At 40.9% G+C, this 21,028-nt stretch overlaps 2 protein-coding genes across 3 annotated transcripts in view; one reads left to right on the forward strand and one right to left on the reverse strand.

The window, feature by feature from the left end:
* The window catches only part of mest, a 56,907-nt gene extending 42,060 nt beyond the window's left edge, over window positions 1-14,847 (forward strand). For both annotated transcript variants that reach the window (XM_038811799.1, XM_038811801.1), the window contains exon 12: window positions 14,590-14,847. In XM_038811799.1, the coding sequence (XP_038667727.1) occupies window positions 14,590-14,602 (13 nt within the window). In that variant the 3' untranslated portion in view covers window positions 14,603-14,847. The remainder of the gene's footprint in view (window positions 1-14,589) is intronic.
* The window catches only part of copg2 (COPI coat complex subunit gamma 2), a 56,073-nt gene that overhangs the window by 16,366 nt on the left and 18,679 nt on the right, over window positions 1-21,028 (reverse strand). The window contains exons 5-15 of the mRNA XM_038811789.1: window positions 16,961-17,040; window positions 15,903-15,978; window positions 14,622-14,714; window positions 12,090-12,176; window positions 8,513-8,670; window positions 6,924-7,057; window positions 5,901-5,968; window positions 3,658-3,846; window positions 2,947-3,042; window positions 2,412-2,655; window positions 1,096-1,171 (exon numbers count right to left, since the gene is read on the reverse strand). Of these exons, the coding sequence (XP_038667717.1) occupies window positions 1,096-1,171; window positions 2,412-2,655; window positions 2,947-3,042; window positions 3,658-3,846; window positions 5,901-5,968; window positions 6,924-7,057; window positions 8,513-8,670; window positions 12,090-12,176; window positions 14,622-14,714; window positions 15,903-15,978; window positions 16,961-17,040 (1,301 nt within the window). The remainder of the gene's footprint in view (window positions 1-1,095; window positions 1,172-2,411; window positions 2,656-2,946; window positions 3,043-3,657; window positions 3,847-5,900; window positions 5,969-6,923; window positions 7,058-8,512; window positions 8,671-12,089; window positions 12,177-14,621; window positions 14,715-15,902; window positions 15,979-16,960; window positions 17,041-21,028) is intronic.

A 21,028-nucleotide genomic window follows, 5' to 3' on the forward strand; every position in this document is an offset into this window, starting at 1 on the left:
GTTCGGAGTAACTTCAAAAATACTTCAACCGTTGGACTCCTTAGGAAAATATACATGTGGAATTACTCAGAAAATTCTCATTTCCAACATCTGGAAAGTTCAATTCTGAGTCCCAACCTTCCTGAAGAAATGAGGTTCTTAGTAGACACTTATAACCCAATTATTTCCTCTGGTTTCTCTGACCCAACATCTTTTGAGGGTATATTTGGCAGACTATCCTGAAACAAATCTTTCCCCCCGATTCTCCAGAATGGGTAGGCTTCTAAGAATAACAATGGAAGAAAATAATTTAGGTCACCGAAGTCCCTCTCTAGTGCCCTGCCGTCCCATTTTTGCACCTGACCCTTGCTTGGTGCATCATGAAACCAACATGTTGAGTGATAAAGAGGAAATAAATAAATCTCCACACTTCACCTAATTCCATAGCTCATCCACAGTAGCAGCAGCAACCTGGGGGGGTGGGGGGGGGACGTTGATTATGTTTGCTTATTTTATTTAAATTTGATTTATTTAATTTTAATTTATGGTTAAGTTCTCTTGTTGGGGGGGGGGGGTGGGGGGAGTGTGATACATGTGATGTTACGGTATGGGGGGGATTGTGGGTGTTATGGGGCTGTTAGTTGCATATTACTTCTTGTTGCTATACTTGTTGTTATATTTTTATATTTTCTGTAAAAAATTCCAATAAAAATTATTTAAAAAAAAAATAAAAAAAATTCCATAGCTCATCCCAGAGTATCATGATGCTCTAGGACTTTAAATGTCAAAAATGAGCTCTTTCTAATACAAATGCAATATACTGAGGATGCTGGAAATCTGAAATAAAAACATAAAATGTGGAAAATACTCAACAGGTCTGCCAGTATCTGTACAGAAGCAGAGTTAATGCTTTTAGGTCTGATCTCTCATCAGAATTGCCAGCTTCTGTGTAAGGTTACAGACCTGAAACGTTAACTGTGTCTCTCTCCACAGAAGCTGCTACAGCTGCTGAGTATTTCTAGCATTTTCTGCTTTTATTTCATCTCTATACTCTGCAGATCAGCTAAGTTTTTAAACAAGGTGAAGCTAACAACGGGTGGATAATGTGATTCTCACCTCTGTAAAAGAACCAAGACACTTGGAAGCAGCTCCTCATTTTGGGCTCCAAATTTAGCTAATGCGCTGACAGCAGCTGCAGACAGAAAATGCAATAACAAGCTGGTTAAAAGATCATGCACATCAAATAATAAAACACTATAATAATAATAATCTTTGTCACAGGCAGGCTTCCATTTAACACTGCAATGAAGTTATTGTGAAAAGCCCATCCCTGTCATATTGAAATATACCCAAGGATGATTTTCTATGGCTTTTGTAAAGCGCTGTCCATTGCATCTTCTCCATGATTTCCCACATTACATTCACTACACTTCGAAAGTACTTCATTGGCTGTAAAGACCTTTGAGATGCTCGGTGGTCATGAAAAACACTACGTAAGTGTAAGTTTTTGTATGATTACATCTTCTAAATACTGAGGTGCAATTTAAATAGTAGGTATTATCACAGCTGTGATATGCTGTAAACTTAATATCTTTACTTTCTTCTGCACATCCTTTTGGATGTAACATTTGCCAATTTGTTGGCAGTGGTAACTTTTCCTTCTTATAACCAGGAAAATCCTTTATACCCAACAAGGGGTTAGGATCACGCACTACCTTTGTCAGTGTGCTGGAGACAGATTCAATCGTGGCTTTCAAATGGGAATTCAATAATTATCTCAGGAGAAAAGATTTGCAGGGCTATAGGGAAAGACAGGCAAGTGAGGTTGGGCAAGTTACTCTCACAGAGAGATGATATGGACACGATGGGTCAAATGACCTTGCCCGTGCCATAACCTTCTATGACTGAAACATAACGCTCCCCAATCAATAGTTCATCAAGGACGCCTGTACCTTGGGTTATATTCAGGATTCATAGCAAGCTTCAGGCTTCAGAAAACTTTGTGTGGTATCGACCATCTGCTTCAGAAAGCTAAATCAGTTGAGCAGCATTTATGGTGCATCCAGCTGCACAGTGAGTGCAGGATAAAAGGGTCAAAAAGTTTTTACTCATCCTCTCCATTCTTTTGGATTTTATTTTCTGCACTCGATCCTCTTGAGCAAGGGATGGACAGAGAAGTGTGCTCTCTAATTCCTATCTCTCTGAAGTGCCACTAACCTTTAGGTTACACAGTTATTAAATGTGGAAATTCATAGAACGTGGAAATTATAGTGGGGAGAAGACGACAAAGCACAAAATATGGCCTAGTTATCATAAAAAACACAAGAAAAAGAAGAAGATATGAATGTTCTCATCTCTTGACGACACAAATCGAAGCAGCAAAAAATTGAACAGGCAGTTTGAAATATTACTTTGCATTAGATCACACATACCAGCTCTCACTGCTTCATTTTCCAACACCACTCTGTTGAATATAAACCGAATGTACTTGGAAGGAACTGGGGTCTTGGGTGCTTCTCTGCCCAACAGGTGGAGTATACGGGTGGCCAGAACAGTGTGCTCACAGTCTTCAATAAACTCACACAAGTGGGCCAGACCGGTTTCTTTACTTTCTGGATTCTCCTCGATTATATTAATTATGCAATCAACGATGGCTCGTTTGTACTCAAACCCACCCTAGGCAGACAAATATACAATACAATGGGCAAAACTTAGTTTCATTTACCAATAACACACAGAAAATTCTGTTAGCAGTGCATTTGATCTTTTAGTAGTATCAAATTTTATAATTTCCAGTCCAATACATTACAGGTATTTGCCAAATTATGCCCAAATATGTACACCAGCAATAATTTCATGGAGGCCAAGGTTGCCAACACCCTGTTAGGGCATGGTGTCTGAAGAGAGAGAGAGCGAGAGACACAGAGAAAGGGGGGAATAATATACAATACCAGGATTAAAGCTCACCTCATCCCTCAGCATGTTGGAAAGGAAATTCATCATAACACTGTGTTTGCGAGGATATTTATGGCAAAGTGCACTGATTGCTTCCACCACAACCACCTAAACAGCAATTATATAAACACAATTGTGATCAGTACTCTATTTCACAAATATTTCTCTATTCATTACCTTGATCTTGATGTTCACCTAACCTCTTAAGAACAAATGCAAATCATGATGTGGGTCAGAACTCTGACAAGAGAATACTTTTCTTTCTTTGTTTCTGACCATTAGCAGACCACCGTTAAACATTTATGTTTCAAAATATCACAGATTAAATGAAGTAGTTAGGCTGCTATATTGCCATAAGAACTCTAAGCGTGCTCCTACAGTGTCCCTGATCTGACACTGAATTGGTTGAAATACTCATATCCCACACTGAAATTGGTTTCTCCAAATCAGTGGTGTTGTTAACCTATTTAAACAAACAGATGAGCACCTCTGCCTACAGTAACAAAGACAGGAACCTCAGACAAATGTGCTTAATAGTCATATATATCAATATCCCACAGTACAATTCAAGGACAACGATTTCCTCCAAAGTTTTCATTGGAAAATACTATATTCTTTAAAATGAAAGTTGAAGAGTTTCTGGAAAATAAAAATAAAACAAATAAAATTTGTTCATTATTTTGAAACTGTTCTCTGAGGATGGGATTTCCTAAAGAGTTTCACCTTAAATTCATCAGATATTTCAGACACGAAAGTTGAGATCTGTTTCATGAGTCGATCCACGCTACTCTCGCTGCCGGTTTTCAGCAGTGTAGTGATGGCTAGTGTGGCGATGCTGCGGTTCGAGTCTGTGATCAGGTTTTCTAGGTCCAGGTTACAGGCAGTCACAGCAGACGGGTGCTTCATTGCAACCTTCCGGGCAACAAAAACAAAGATTCCAAGACTTAACATAAGTTTCCATAAAGAAGCACAAAGCCATTATTCAACAATAATACTTTAAGAAACAAGAATCTAACATTGCAATATAGTGGTGTATTTTTTAAGCGAAATTCTTTCTCCCTGGGCGGCACAGTGGCATAGTCGTTAGTGCTGCTGCCTCACAGCGCCGAGGACCCGGGTTTGATCCCGGCCCCGGATCACTGTCTGTGTGGAGTTTGCACCCTCCCAGTGTCTGCATGGGTCTCACCCCACAACCCAAAGATGTACAGGGTTTGTGGATTGGCCACACTAAATTGCTCCTTAATTGGAAAAAAAACTTTAAAAAACTCTTTCTCTCTTGCTCCCATGGGTGCACTTCATGGCTCCTTGGCCTTTTCAATTCTGCTCTGCAATGGATTACTTGTAGGTATGGAAGCGTTAGGACAATTATCCATCTTTTCTTGCGGGGACATTCATAGCTTTAATGCGATGCTACAAAGGCTCAGATCAGAAACTCAGAACATAGAGGGTCATGTTTCAATCAATTTATTTACTGGCTGTTCGACTCTACTAAACCCAGTATGTCACAAGAATAAGTAGTAATAATAATAATAATCTTTATTGTCACAAGTAGGTTTACATTAACACTGCAATGAAGTTACTGTGAAAAGCTCCTCGTCGCCAGACTCTGGCGCCTGTTCAGGTACACAGAGGGAGAATTCAGAATGTCCAAATTACCATCAGCAATTCTTTCGGGACTTGTGGGAGGAAACCGGATCACCCGCAGGAAACCCATGTAGACACGGGGAGAACGCGCAGACTCCAAACAGTGACCCAAGCCGGGAATCAAAATAGGGCAGCATGGTAGCATGGTGGTTAGCATAAATGCTTCACAGCTCCAGGGTCCCAGGTTCGATTCCCGGCTGGGTCACTGTCTGTGTGGAGTCTGCACGTCCTCCCCGTGTGTGCGTGGGTTTCCTCCGGGTGCTCCGGTTTCCTCCCACAGTCCAAAGATGTGCGGGTTAGGTGGATTGGCCATGCTAAATTGCCCGTAGTGTCCTAAAAAAAAGTAAGGTTAAGGTGGGGGGGGGGGTTGTTGGGTTACGGGTATAGGGTGGATACGTGGGTTTGAGTAGGGTGATCATTGCTCGGCACAACATCGAGGGCCGAAGGGCCTGTTCTGTGCTGTACTGTTCTAAAAAAAAACCTGGGACCCTGGAGCTGTGAAGCAACAGTGCTAACCATTATGCTGCCGTGCTGCCCTAATAGGGGTTCTAATGGAGTCAAGGTGGCTTCAAGATAACACATTTGGTAATGAAGTTCAGAACCAAGTCAACCACTTGCAAAATCCTCAGTAATTCAGTAACCTATGCCACATGGACCACAGCAGTTCAAGAAGGCAGCTCACCACCACTGTCTCAAGGGCAATTAGGGATGGGCTATGAATGCCTAGCCAGCAATGCCCACATCTCCATCCATAGGTCTTCAGTATTGCACAGCATTGTGGATAAAATCATTGTGTCCAGCTCACTCATGAAACCTTGTGTGGTAGACCTTTCACAGGAGGCTGATGTGCTTTCTGGAGAACTCTAAACAACCCTATAGGCTAATGCCACAATGGGTAGGCAAAGTCCTAGCTGGTCAAATAGGCGGTAGTTCATGATTACTCTATTGGCAAATTGTCCATTATAACTAATTAAGATATAGCAACAGAGTCCGCATTGTTTCCCGTTCGCTCTTCCAACTTAAGACTTGTGATTTCGGTACTTAAGTAGGGTGCATCCTTTTGAGGAGAGACTGTGCAATCCTTTCAGGCAAAGCAAAACTCTACCTATGTGGGTTTCTCAGTGGCTTGGCTCGGCGACTTAAATATGGCACTGGGTCTTCTAAGCAGATCAAAAAAAAAAGAGGATAAAATATTCAAAGAACGGCAATTATATCAAAAAACCCAAAGAATTTATACAAAGATTAGTTCAATAATCTATTGCACTTTTAAAATTCAGAAACAATATTTATATATTGGAAAAACAACAAATTATAAAACTTACTTTGTTGAGGGTTCTAACAGCAGCAAATCTCAGGGCTGGTTTGGAGGAACTGCAGAAAAGTTGGAGCACTATTCAAAAGTAGAATAAAAAAGTTCACTCAACTTTGCCATATTGTAAGAAATAATATGTCAAAATTCAGATGATCAATTTAAAACTGAACATGCATACAAGAAAATAACATTTGAGCTAACTACCCTGCCCTCTAAAGAATAATATATTGTCATATACAGTAGTAATTTACTTTCTTGAAGCAGGCAATTCATCACTGGAAAATTTTCCAACGCCAGAAAACGTAGATTCCTCCCACTCCAAATGCAACTGAGCAAGCATGCTGTATCATTATCTAATGTTATTCAACTATTATCCAGTGGTCCACAGGTGACATGCCAATAATCCAAAGACTGAGTTCAAGCAATACCAAAGCTTTAATCCCCACCTCGAGTGACGTCTGGGGTCCAGTTGTGTGTGTGCCAACAGCCCTCCAGAACCTAGGCCATTCTTCGCGTGAACTTCAAAAGTTAACACTGGCATAACGCTCAATCATTGAAAGATATCAAAACTAAGTCAGATCCAGTTCTTTCTCTAAAGTTGCAGCTTTGCACAAGGATCATGAAGAATGGCAAAGATGGCCAATTCCTTCCTTTTCTGTCGCTGAGGTCATTGCTACACATATCCTGACGGGGTAACGTTCAGCTGACGTTCCTGATGACATTTTCCCCTGTCCTTAGCCCACGGAATAAAATGAAACCATCGCAGAATCCCCACTGCTGCCCCAGTTAACATTGATTAATTTTGTATATGTTGTATGTGTTTGAATACTATGCCATGCATTTACACAATGAACCCACCACAATTTTCAAACATGTCTCTCATAGATTTTCTTTACAGCTCTTCAGGAGTTATGGCAATGAATCAGGCTTCTGTAAGGGGCTATTTTGTGTAATACCTTTATTATATTAACCTTGCATTTAATATTGGAAGTTACATATACCTGCCTGTGCTATCAGTTTAAAAAGTACTTACCCGAGACAGCTGGAGCCAGCTCTCTAGCTGTGCAGTTAGGTAGATGGACAATGGCTGATGCTGCTTCATAGACAACCATTTCATGTTTATTGCGTAAGCAGCCTTCAATGAAATCAAACAAGGGGCTGTCCTGCCTGTTAGGTTAGAGAATTGCAGGGTCAGTACGAACAGATGCCAGGAAATTTGGATCCCTGGAAGTGACTTGACTGTTATAAACTAACAGAAAAGATAAGATAACTTTAACCAACGAGGACAAGGCTTGGGCAGGTTATAATCATCATCTAAGTCCAGAGATGAGATTAGTACTCTGTAATCGTTTTCACTCTACATATATATTGACTTGTGGGCAGAGCTTTACTCAAGATTAAATTGCTTTTGGAGAGTCACAGCAAGCATCATTAGTCAAAAACGCATTACCCCAAATTGACAATTTACATCTTTTTATTGTGACAATATTTTGCAGGTTTACTAATCAAATTACACCGAGACATCTTACAAAATGTTGGCTCTGTAGCATACTGACAGTCTTCAAACACTATTGTTAAGGGTAATTTTCTGACTTTAATTTCCTATGGGTATCTTAACCACTGAGCTTGTGTCAAAAATCTAGGGAAAATGCATCATAGCTTCCAATCATTATGGTTGGAAAGCCATGCTCAGCATATATCTGAATTTCTGATAAGCAATCCTGGTAGGAAAGGCTCACAACAGAAAAGCTGACAAATGATCACATAGAACTCTGCTTAAATCGCAGTCTCTCATGGCTCCTCATCTTCTTTCATTTCTCGTGAGATACCACTAATGGGTAATTTCTCCGGATGCACTATGGGATAATGGATTGTTTGCAGTTTTCTAATCTCAACCTTGCCAGGCTGAGACGTACTACACCCTAGAAATGCAATAGCTTCTTGCCAGACACTGGACAGCATTCCAAAAGCAGAGGGAAGGGTGAAAAGGAACAAAACAATGTTTCTATTAGAATTTAAGTCAAAGAGAAAAACGTGTTGAAAAAAATGGCACCATGAGGAAATTATTTTTTAATGCAGTGAGTAGTTAGGATCTGGAATGCACTGCCTAACAATGTGGTGGAGGCAGGTGCGATCATGGCTTTCAAAACATAACTGGACCATTATCCGAGGAAAGATTTGCAGGTCTTTGGGGAAAGTTGGGGAAGGGCACTCGGTGAATTGTTCTTGCTGTGAGCCTGCACAGATGATGGACCGAATGGCCTCCTTCTGTGCTTTAAACTATTCTACAATTCTAATAAATTCACTACTTTAGTGAGGAAGTAGTCCCAAATAAAAAAATCACTTCATGTTCAGTTGTACTCTTTTACGAAAATCTTTGATAGCAAGAATCTTGCTCCCAAAGTTTTGCCAGATCCCCGTTATCTTGGTTAGACATGAAAACAGATGACAGCCTGATTGCATGGTTAGATCTGATAGTCAGATACAAATCTAATTGTGCAACTTAGTATTTTGAATAATACGTGAGATTGTTGAATTCCTACTCCCAGATGGTCAATTTAACTCATTACACAACATGGTTGGGGATGTGAAGGAGGAATACAAAAAAAGGGAGTAGCTTACCCTCCCTCTGCTTCCTCCAGGAGTTTACTTGCAATCCGGATCAGCATGCAATAGGCAAAAGGGGATTTCAGACCAGACTTTGTGAATTTATTTACCATCTTAGTAACAGCTAAGCGGTCAGTCTTCCGAATGTGATACAAGAGGCCTAAAGCATGGTACTGTAGTAAAACATGGTAGTAAGGATGACAAGAAAACATTAGCAAGCAAGGCAACAATAATGGGAACATCAACAGCCTCAGCATCAGCACTGATATTCTCCCCGATGACTCTTCCATTTCTTTTTAAACTTCCTGAGAAAGCCCCGATTTCTTGCTAGGGTACAGTTCACAGGCTTTAAAAGCCTATAAATTGTAGGAACTAGGCAAGACTTAGTGGAGAAGGACTTTCATGGTTTGTGCTCCATCAAAAATATGAACTAGGTTCTACCGAAGCAAGTAGAAAGCTTTATGCTTAATAAGTTTGCAAACAGTATGCATTGCCAAAGAATACAAAATTAATAGACACGTATGACATATGCCACGTGGGTATATATGTGGAAAGTACACAGGCAAAAGAGAAGCTCAACTTAACAGTTAATATGTTACATTTATCATCCATTCTTTCTTCGATAATTAAATATTTTGTTAATTTTATTTGCTATTCTAATGCACATACTCAGCGTTTTAAAGTTCTTAGGCTGGATTCTCCACACCCGACGACGAAATCGCGGCCGGCGCCGGGGGGAGAATCCATTCCCTGCACAGAAACCGGACCAGCGCCGGTTCCCCGATTCTACGGGCCCCGAAAAGCAGCTTCTCGGAGAGTACGCTGCGCCACACATCACCTACCTGTGGCCATCTCTGGAGGCCCGCTCCGCAATTCTCCGCTCCCGACTGGCCGAAGTCCCGACGGTGTGGACCACTCATGGTCCTGCCGGTCAGGAAACTAGCGTGGCGGCTGCGAACTCAGTCTGCGGCCGCCTTGGTCGGGGGCGGGCCAATTGGAGGGCGGGGGGGGGGGGGCATATATGCGGCCGGGCAATGTTTGGGCGGGCGGTCAGGGTCGGGCATGCGTCCGATTGGGGGTCTATTTTTAATGTCCAGCTCCGAGGTCTGAGTCCGCTGCTGTGCGCATGTGTGGCCTCCGACCCGGAAGTGCAGTGGCCCAAATCTGCAGCAAAAGCTGCTGGTTTTACGGCGGGTCCCTGCTCGCCCCCTGAAGGGCTAAGAATATGTGGCCCTTTCACGCCAGTTTTTCTGCTATGAAAATCCACAGTTTTTACGACGACGTGTGGACGTAGTCCCCAAAACAGCGAATCCAGCCCCTTATAACTGGAATATCTGGATCTAATCACATTCATCTTTAAGGATATCTCTTTTATAAAACAATATTGGTCTGACCCACCACTACCTTCATACAAATAAAGTTGGCCCTTTGGAACATTTGAGTTTTACAACCCTGAACAAGATGATTAATTAGCTCAATGAACCGTAATTTCAAGACGGGGAACATATGTTAAACATATTAGGGTATGCGAGAAATAAGATAAACTTGGAAGAGCAATGAGGGCGGCGCGGTAGCGTAGTGGTTAGCACTGCTGTCTCACAGCGTTGAGGACCCGGGTTCGATCCCTGCTCTGAGTCACTGTCTGTGTGGAATTTGCATATCCTCCCCATCTTTGCGTGGGTTTCACCGCCACAACCCAAAGATGTGCAGGTTAGGTGGATTGGCCACGCTAAATTGCCCCTTAATTGGAAAAAAAAGAATTGGGTACTCTAAATTGATATAAAAAAAACTTGAAAGAGCAATAGCAATACTATTATTAATACAAGATCCAATAATATTTGATGGTGGTCAGATCTATTATTCGCTCTACTAAAGAGTTTCTATTGAATTGTCACTTAGTCCTAAATATTACGTGGTGAGGTACTGATACCTTTATCATCTATCGGTATTACCTAAATTATCTACAGAAAATATTTTGTTTTAAGTGACCCAAATGTGACACCATTACAATCCACTTCAGTGATACGATGAGTGGCAGTTCCAGGCTGGGGACAGCAGTCAAGGGTCATGTTGTTTAAGACCCAAGATAATGTAATAATTCAGTAAAATGGCCCTTTGTATTTCTCTGAAGTTGAACCCACACAACACCTTAATACCAAGGGAGTCCCACAGTGTTAGAAGCCTTCACTTTTGCAATGTTAAATCCAGGTGGATGTTAAAGTTCCAGGGGAACTATTTGAAGACCAGGGAGTGCTTCCAACATCTTTATCAATATTGTGCCATTAAGCCAACTTGACCAAAACCATATTAATTTGTTGGTCATTTAATTTATGGATTGTGGACTTTGCTATCTGCAAACTGATTGTTACATTTGTTACAATCCTTTTAGGAAACGTTAACGCTTGAGGAGAAATCCAAACACCAGTGACTAACTGAAAAAACCATACCACAGAACTTCACATTTTTAAACAAAAAGAAATGTTACTATATATAAAGAGAAATCAAACAAAACAAGCACTACTAACTCAACTCTATCGTTTATAAAGACTCATCCTAGAAACTCAATTCCACCTTTTACTGCAACTGCCTTCTGTCAGAAAAACACGGATACATTAAACAAAGGAACATTCTAATCCCCACAACCCATCACCATGACAACATGGTATGTTTTGGGATGGCTCAAACAGAAATATAAATTAATTATTTACCTTCAACACAACACTTTAATTTTCTTAAATCAATATGAATAATTTCTCTCTAATGGAAATGACTGCCATCTCTCTAGACTTGTTGGTTCTCACCGGCTTTCAACTTTTTAAAATCTAGGCACCACATAAATAATTTAAATCTTTTATTGAAGTAAGGGTAGACCTTCTGGCTCCATTACAAAGCTGAAACAGATTGTTTGTTGCTTTCACACCTCTACCTCTGACCTGGTAATATAAACACAGGTTAGCTTCTAACTAATATTTCCAACACTTGCTTGATTTGCATTCACTTAAGATGTATACAAGTTTCTCTAACCAGATGTTTACATGCATTTTACATTTAACATTTTAATTTCCAATTTAAAGATTATTTTCCTGAAGCTAAAAGTTATATTGTAAAATATATAAAATATGGAACATATTCGACCAAGAGTGATTGCACTTCAGAAAGTAATTAATTGATGTGAAATACCTTGGGATATCCTGAGAATAAGGGGCTATGCAACTTTGAACTTTCCGCTTCTTATTCCTAAACTACAAATACCAAGGTAAACAGAGATGAGAAGCTCATCCATCTTGAAACACCCATTTATCATACCATTACATCCAGCTCTCAGGCTAAAAATGAAGTCTTGCTGCTCTTTTTCCTCCCTGCAGCCAAACTCGAGTTGAATTCAAGACCAAGTTCATGCTTTCCAATTGTAGCTTATTCTTTCCCAGGACCTCAAATCTGAGAACTTTGTACCTTCCTCAGCCTTCCGACAAACAAGTATTTAAAGCTCGGAATCCAGACAAGTGTCTAATTTTAAAATAATATAGCTCGTTCTGATCTTGAACTCAATCCATTTTGTTAAACTGTAAGATTTTAATTTCGATCAGCTTACCTGCACCATGATATTATCACTGGAGGCAGCTTCTTGAGCCTCATTTACCCAGCGTTTCACCACATCGTAGCTTGTAGACATAAGATGCTGAGGATTTTTTTTGAAGATCCACAAGAAAAAATAAATAAATGTCCTTGCATACCAAACAATAATTTTAAATATGATGTTGGTCTCTAGCTAAGAAAACCATATTACTTAGGAAACAGCAAAAGTAATTTTCATGGAGATGAAGAGGCAGATTGGGAACACTGTAAATAAAAATGGAAAATACTGCAATGTAACTGTCACCTATGAACATTGATCTGTGCACCAAACAGAAAGATTACTTGCACTTGATGAGAAAGTGGAAGCTCTCTGATCACCAAGACATTATGGTGCCAGATTAAAAGTTACAAATGAGCAATTAACCTATCTTCTAATTCCAATGTTGGCCTAGTTGCAGTGCATTTCCAAAACATTGCTGACCCAAGTTTCTCAATCAAAAAAACGTATGTTAGGTTCACTAAAAATAAACCTATAGTTTTCAACATAATAATTCCTCAAATGTTGTGCTTAATTTTTACATGCGGGCAAACTAACAGATGGCCTAGCTCTTAGACTTGAATCTTTTATTATTAATAATAATAATAATAATAATAATAATAATAGCTTATTGTCACAAGTAGGCTTCAATGAAGTTACTGTGAAAAGCCCCTAGTCGCCACATTCCGGCACCTGTTCGGGGAGGCCGGTACGGGAATTGAACCCGTACTGCTGCCTTGTTCTGCATTACAAGCCAGCTGTTTAGCCCACTGTGCTAAACCAGCTCCATGAAACTCAATATAATAGAACATAGAACAGTACAGCACAGAACAGGCCCTTCGGCCCTCGATGTTGTGCCGAGCAATGATCACCCTACTCAACCCCACGTATCCACCCTACACCCGTAACCAAACAACCCCCCCCACCCCCTTAACCTTACTTTTAAGGACACTACGGGCAATTTAGCATGGCCAATCCACCTAACCCGCACATCTTTGGACTGTGGGAGGAAACCGGAGCACCCGGAGGAAACCCACGCACACACAGGGAGGACGTGCAGACTCCACACAGTGACCCAGCCGGGAACCGAACCTGGGACCCTGGAGCTGTGAAGCATTTATGCTAACCACCATGCTACCGTGCTGCCCCTTAGTGAGTGTGGACGGTACAGTATAATGGTACAGTGGTACCTCATTGCACCAAACAAAAATGGAAGACATGGGTTATTCTGATCTCAAACTTGCCATTGGGGAAACAGGGAACCAAGATCCCATGCTTGTCCTTAGGAAAAAGAAGATTCAAAGCAGGATGCTCTTGTGCAACTTGTAGATACAACAGCAACAGTGGCAGAGGCCTGGTAGGAAGGCAACTATTCACCTTATTATTTGGCGAATAGTGGGAAAGACTTGAGGCGTTATAAGGAAATAGAAAGAGGAGAGGGAAAACACAATGGTTAAACAAACTCTTATAGTCTAATCTCAAGTTCCATTGAGACACTGGAACAAAGGTTCCCTTCTGTGATGGTTCTCATATAAAAAGGATCCAAAAAATCTTCATTAAGATCCTAGTGTGAGTGGGCTTAACGTTTAAAACTGTCCCTGTTCGCACACTAATAGTAAATAGAATTCAGAGTGGTGATAGAAGAGCTGATGTGGGAATGGAAATTATTACATTGTTGTAGTGTTGTTGTTGTGCTCTTCTGAGGTATTGGATGTGGCATAGTAAGAGGGAGTTTTACTAAGTTGTTACAGACCTGGGTATACTCGACAACACAATAGGTTCCTGAGTCAGTAAATGGCAAATTTCACTTTAATCTACAAAATCAAGCTGAACTCCTGTGGTATGGTTTATGGGTCTGAAGATTCTGAAGTACGCTTTTGATTTGCAGCTAGAAGGGCTGTTTTTAAACTGAGATGGTTCCATCATACCATCACTAAGACTTTTTGAAAATTGAAATTTGGTCAATTAGGTGTCAATTGCCAGCTGGAGTTACTGAAAATTAATACCTGCTTGCAAACCCTTAGCTTCTGCACCAAGGAAGTCCTGGATTATCAAAGTAAAATTGTCTTTAATATTTGTTTATAGCGATGAATATATAAGGTGGATTGATTGGCCATGATAAATTGCCCTTAGTGTCCAAATTGCCCTTAGTGTTGGGTGGGGTTACTGGGTTATGGGGATAGGGTGGAGGTGTTAACCTTGGGTGGGGTGCTCTTTCCAGGAGCCGGTGCAGACTCGATGGGCCGAATGGCCTCCTACTGCACTGTAAATTCTATGAATAAGTGGAAGCATATTTCTTTAATAGTTTTTTAAAATAAGTCTTTTTTTCGAAAAGAAAGATTAGTTTTAAAATAAACCTGGTAATAATAGTATCATAGTAAATGGTTTTGCTTTCAGGTAATGAATTTTAATGTTAATACTGAATTAATAATCATTTATATCTCACAAAAGATCAAAATTTCTGATTTTCTTTAAACAGGAATAAAAAATAATTGTTTCAGACACCCTTACCAGAGAGGAGACCAAGGCAGAGCTGGATACACTGGCCACTTTATCCACAATAGCTTGCTTCATGTAGCGTTCTATCCCCTGCAGCATTGTCGTCTACCAATGAAATGACAGTAAGACACTTCAACTTTAAAACCATATTCTCTACTGCTTCTACAATTCCCTGGACTATAGAAGCCACCAATGCTGCATTAAATCTCTGTAAATGATTAAATGAAGTAAGCTGCAGCGTTGTGGTTTGGCTCAATTGGTAGCATTCTCACTTCTGATCCAGTTGGCTGTGGATTGACACTCTGCTCCAGACTAGAGCTCGATTAAATACGTGCCAGAGAAGGAACATAAGACCTTCTTTTCCAACAGGGGGAGTGGGATTGATTTGAAATATAAAACTATTTCATAACATAAGATTAGAAAAGACTGGCTGGCCCATCAAAGCTGTTGCATCAAAACAGTGTGCAACTTGTATTCCCCAACTCTTCCACTGACTTGCATCTATATTGCAACTTTATGTTAGAGTAAATCGTCTCATGGCACTTCACAGACACATTATCAAATAAAATTTGATATTGAGTCACGTAAAGGGATGATAGGGACAAATAACCAAAGGCTTGGTCAATGCCTTAGAGAAGGAAAGAGAGATAGAAGGGTGGAGAGGTTTAGGGTCAGAATTCCAGAGCTCAGCGCCAAGTGAGCTGAAGGCAATGGTAAAGAATTTAAAATAAGGAATGAGCAAAAGGCCAGAAGTGGAGGAGCACAGATATCTCGGAGGGTTGTAGGATTGGATAAGCTTATAGAGATAGAGAGGAGTGAGCCACGGAGAGATTTGCAAATAAGAACAAGAATTTTGTACTCGAGACTCCAGCCAGGCATTCTCTTACCAAAAACACAAGCCTATTTATGATTTATAAATTAGAGGACACTCTAAAGGCAATCAAGCAAACAGTTGGGGATTGTAATACTGATACCAGTCTCAGTAAATCACCAAATATAACTTGATATCTTCTACCTGCATGTATTCATTTAGCTCCCTCTTGTACTAGATTCAAATTGGGAGTTGGTGACATTGCTTTAACTCTACTCGTACACCACATAGTAACATGTATTTTGATATGATGAGAAATAGATAAGATTACGTTTCACTAGCTCTGGCCTCAAGTTCTATGCCTGCATTTTGAGGGAAAATTATTGCCAAACATTTCCCAAATTTACAATAATGGAACTGGCTTCATTATATTCCTCTGCAGCAGCTGCATAACCTGTCCTTTCCCAATAGAGCATGCTTACATCTGTAATACGGCAGAGTGCCCTCACAGCTGGACCTCTGTACACATCATCCTTCCCAGTCATGTCCTTGGTCAAACTGGAACATATTAGAAAACAAAAAAACATTAATTAACTGGAGAATCTTCGTTATTGACATCTGGCTGGTGGACAAACAGATTTTTAAAGTTGTATGAGGTGCTAATATAGTATCTTGATGAATATTTCTTGTTTTTCTTAATGCTGGGGACTTAAGTTTCAGGAAAGCACTGCACTAGGTTGAACCATAACCTGCTTTTGTCAGTCCTAAATCACAATCATCTTTATCCCCCCGCCCCCCAAGACTGCACTAATTGCACTACAATTCTGAGCTAATTTTATAAAGCTTCTAAACTAAGAGCTATGAGAAATAGAAAGGTTACATACTACTGACTCCCTCTTCATTTTTCGCCAACTGAAGCAAATTTTAAATCACAGTATTTTGAAACTTTACAAGGCATTACACAGTGAAAAAGATGACAAAAATTAAAATATGTATAGACATAAATGTGATAATACTAATGTCACAATCATTACCAGCGTTCTTACTGCTGGAGATTAAACTGACACTTCAATTAAAGTAGCAGCCAGACACTGAAGATCATCACCCTTCAAAAAAGAGAGTAACATTATAGTTCCTCTGAAGCTGTAAGACATACTTTCAAAAGGAGATCCAAAAGGCTTTTTAAAACCACTGGACTTGGAGGTAAAACAATTGCTTGCAACTTGTTTGGCAAGTTAATTCAGATTAATCTTGTTTGGTTCAGAAATTACACTAAAGACCTGGCTTCATTCCCAAACAGTAGATCGTGAACAATGAATGCATAATGACTCTGGCACCCGTTTCCACACAGCTTGAATATATCTAAGTCCTACAGAAGATGATTAACCAGCCCAGGGTAAAACACCACCAGGATCTCCATAGAGTCCTAAAATATAATTCAGAAAACTATTGTTACTCCTAATTATGCAATTCTTTTAATACTTTAATCCAGGCAGATAAAATTAAATTGCAACGGCTAATTGCCCTTTTTCACTCTTACCTGCTTGTAACTATTATCACATCTTCTGAAATGTTAGCCATCTCTTTAATTGTCAAGTAACACATTCTTCGGAGAGTTTGCTATAAATGGATAAAATCATTTTTTTTTTAAAAAGTGTGTAGTCGCTCAAAATATAACACAACCTCCAATCAACTGAAATTGTAACAAAGAGAAACAATACTATGCAGTGGAACACAAGATAATGTGTTGAAGATGAGAGAGTGAATTACATTAAAAAAGAAATAGTAATTAAGAACAGGAAATAGGAATAGGCAATATAACCCCTTGAGCCTGCTCCTCTATTTAATAAGATCATGGCTGTATTTCTACTTTTTCACCTCAACCCCATATCCCTTAATTTCCTTGCTGCCCCCAAAATCTATTGGGCTGTCTTGAAAATACTCAGCAACTAAGCATCCACAATATTCTGGCTAGAGAATTCAAAAGATTCACAAGCCTGAGTGAACACATTTAGCCACAACTCACTTCGAACTGCCCAATCCATAATCCTGACTACAAACTGTAGCTCTAAGCTCTTTAGCCAAGGGAAACATCCTCTAACAGGACCCGAGAGGTATGCCAATCAGTGACTTTTTCGTGAAAATAGACAAAATTTGAAATCCCAGGTATTTAATAAGTGAATAAAGCCAACAGATTGCAGTTTTAAACAACTGAAGTTTTACTATACAAAGTCAACAGCCAATTCTATATATCCTGTACTCGTATCAAGTGTTTTTAAAAATATAATATTGTATTAAGGTATTTGAAAATTTTTGTAACAGTAACATAAACAATGACATCAACATGGTAAAATTAAAATCCCCCCCCCCAGCCCAATCTTCACGCACCTCAACCATACAACAACAATCCCCTACCCCCCCCTTGGAATACTGCATCTGCTGACATTTTAATTTTCCCGAGAAAGTCAACGAACGGCTGCCACCTCCAGGAGAACCCTAACATTGACCCTCTTAAGGCGAACTTTCTTTTCTCGAGACTGAGAAACCCAGCCATGTCACTAACCAAGGTCGCTACACTCGGGGGCTTCAAGTCCCTCCGCATTAACAATATCCGTCTCCGAGCTACCAGGGAGGCAAAGGCCAGGACGTCGGCCTCTCTGGCCCCTTGAACTCCCGGATCTTCCAGCGATCCAAAAATCACTACCTCCAGACTCGGCACCACCCGTGTTTTTAGTACCGTAGACATCGCCTTAGCAAACTCTTGCCAAAACCTTCTACGCTTCGGGCATGCCCAAAACATGTGGACATGATTTGCTGGGCTTTCCGCGCACCTCGTACACGGCTAAATCGCTGGCTTTGAAAGCAGACCAAGGCAGGCCAGCAGCACGGTTCAATTCCCGTACCAGCCTCCCCGAACAAACGCCGGAATGTGGCGACTAGGGGCTTTTCACAGTAACTTCATTTGAAGCCTACTTGTGACAATAAGCGATTTTCATTTCATTTCATCCTCAACCCGAAGAACTTACTTATCCTAGCCGCTGTGTCATGTGTGCCCGGTGGACTACCTTAAATTGTATCAGGCAAAGCCTGGCGCATGATGAGGGGGTATTAACCCTGCTTAGGGCTTCCGCCATAGCCCCGCCTCTATCTCGCCTCCTAGCTCCACCCCCAATGGGCCGAGGTCCCGACAGCACAGAACACGTGTGGTCACACCAATTGTGAACCCGGCGTGGCGGCTGTGTGTCCAGCACTGCCACACTCGGCCGGGTCCGTGACGCTTGCCGGGGGGGGGGGGGGGGGGGGGGGGGGGGGGAGAACCAGTCTCTCCCAGGGCTGGGGGGACTGGTGGAGGGGTGGCCAAGAGGTTGAGCTGTGGGGTCGCAGATGGCAGGTTGGGTCTGCGCACGGCCGGCGTCATATTGTACGGCACGACTACTGCAGGTCGTCAGCCATGCCCATGTGCGACCCAGGACCAGGCCATTCTCCAGCCGTTTTCGGTGCGGGAGGTTCAGCCGGTGCCGGTGCTAGCCCCTCACTGGTACCGGAATGGGTGAGGGATTTGTGCCGATTTTTTTTCACGTAAACCTCCTGCAGATTCTCCATTCGAGCCGGCACTTAGCTCAGCAATATGGAATCTAGCCCCACATTTTTTTCCAGTAGCCTACCAGATGTCAATGATCACTGTAAATCATAAAAATCTTTCAAACTAGCTCCTCTCCTTCAAGGATTTGGCCTTTGATTTTCTCAGCCTGGAGACCCTCTTCCTTCCCCTGCCTGCAATGAGTCGTGAGCCAACAGGGCTCCATCTCAAATTGCTCCAACAACTGCTCAATCTTTTCTTCCGAGACTGCTTCCAACTGGATTTACAAGGTTGCATCCCTGCACTGGTACAATCCCAGCTCTTTAGCGGTGCTGAACAACCACTGTTCCCAAGTTTCTCGGAGCTCCAGATCTCCAGCTGCATGGAGCTATCCAGTGCACTGCTACTCAAATCTTTTCTCATGGCCTTGTTTTTGCATCATTCTCCAGGATTCATGATTGGATTAGCACACAAAAACTTTGGAACCTGAGCACCTTTTTTAGCCGCCCGCCCATGCAGGTGTACTACTGCCTTCTGCCCACCTTAGCACTCATTCCCCTTGGTTTCTGTGGCCATTAGCACCCGGTTTTACTGGGTTTCTGTGGCTATGACTCATCTTTCATCCTCACTCCACAGTACAAATATTTCCCACTTTGTCTGTTAGCTTTGACAAAGAGTCATCGGACTAGAAACATTAGCTTTTCTCTCCCGACAGATGCTGCCAGATCTGCTGAGGTTTTCCAGCATTTTCTTTTTCATTTCATTTCCTTTCTATAGTGTGGTGACTAAAACTGTTCACAGTACTCCAGCTGGGGCTTAATCAGTGTTTTATACAGCTCCAGCATAACCTCCCTGCTCTTATATTCAATGCCTTGCTAATAAAGGCAAGAATCCCATCGGCCTTCTTAACTTATCTACCTGTCCTGTTGTTTTCAGAGACCTGCACACCAAGGTCCCTTGGATCCTCTGTACTTTCTAGGTTCCGACCATTCATTGAATATTCTTTTGCCTTGCTAGTCCTTCCAAAATGTATTGTCTCATACTTTTCATGGTTAAATTCCATTTGCCACTCTTCTGGCAATCTAACTAGCCCATACATATCATCCTGTAGTCCAAGGCCTTGCTCCTCGCTTGTTACCACACCACCAAATCCCTATATATTTGCAACAAGACTTCATTTATCTTCCACTCTCCTTGCAGTACCTATATGCTCATTTCTGTGATTTTTGTAGAAAGACATCCAAATCCTTCTGAATGCCAACAGTTACTGGCCTCTCACCTTTTTTAAAATATTGTGCTTTTCCATTCTTCCAAATTTGATAATTTCACAATTTCTCAGGTGATAGTCCATCTGCCACTCACTTAGCCAGTCTACAGCCATTTGCTGCTCCTTTATGGTATCCTCAATGTTTATTTACTCACCTAGCTTTGCAACATTAGCAAACTTTACATTTGGTCCCTTCATCAAAGTCATTGCCATAGATTGTAAATAGCTCAGGCCCAAGCATTAATCCTTATGGCTCTCCACTGGTCATGCCCTACCAAACCAAAAATAGCCCATTTATTTATACTCTCAGTTTTCTGTCTGTTGACCAATCCTCAATCCATTCTAACATGCTACACCAATCCCATGAACCCTAGTCAATTGATACAGTGCAATCAGGAACAATCAGGAATAACATGAATAGAAAATAATCAAAAAATACATTATTAACATTGATTATACATTTAGAATTGTTTTGAAAGCAATATCCATTAATAATAATTACTGTTTTAAAACCAAAATCTGGAATGCTGCAGAACAAATCAAGTACATTTATGGCATGTCATCACCTACCCAAAATACACTATAATACAGCAAGTAAGAGTTCAAAAGGTGTGATATCATAACACTGCAGTCCAAAATAAAGCAACAAATGGTTAAAAATGTTTAGTAGTGAGCTGCAATCCAGAAGCCAATTAGTAAATATACAAACTGAATGAAGGCTGTGTCTTTTTAAAAACTTAATTAATCTCCCTTGATTCTGC

This window comes from Scyliorhinus canicula, chromosome 11 (assembly GCF_902713615.1).
Source record: "Scyliorhinus canicula chromosome 11, sScyCan1.1, whole genome shotgun sequence".
Taxonomy (NCBI): domain Eukaryota; kingdom Metazoa; phylum Chordata; class Chondrichthyes; order Carcharhiniformes; family Scyliorhinidae; genus Scyliorhinus; species Scyliorhinus canicula.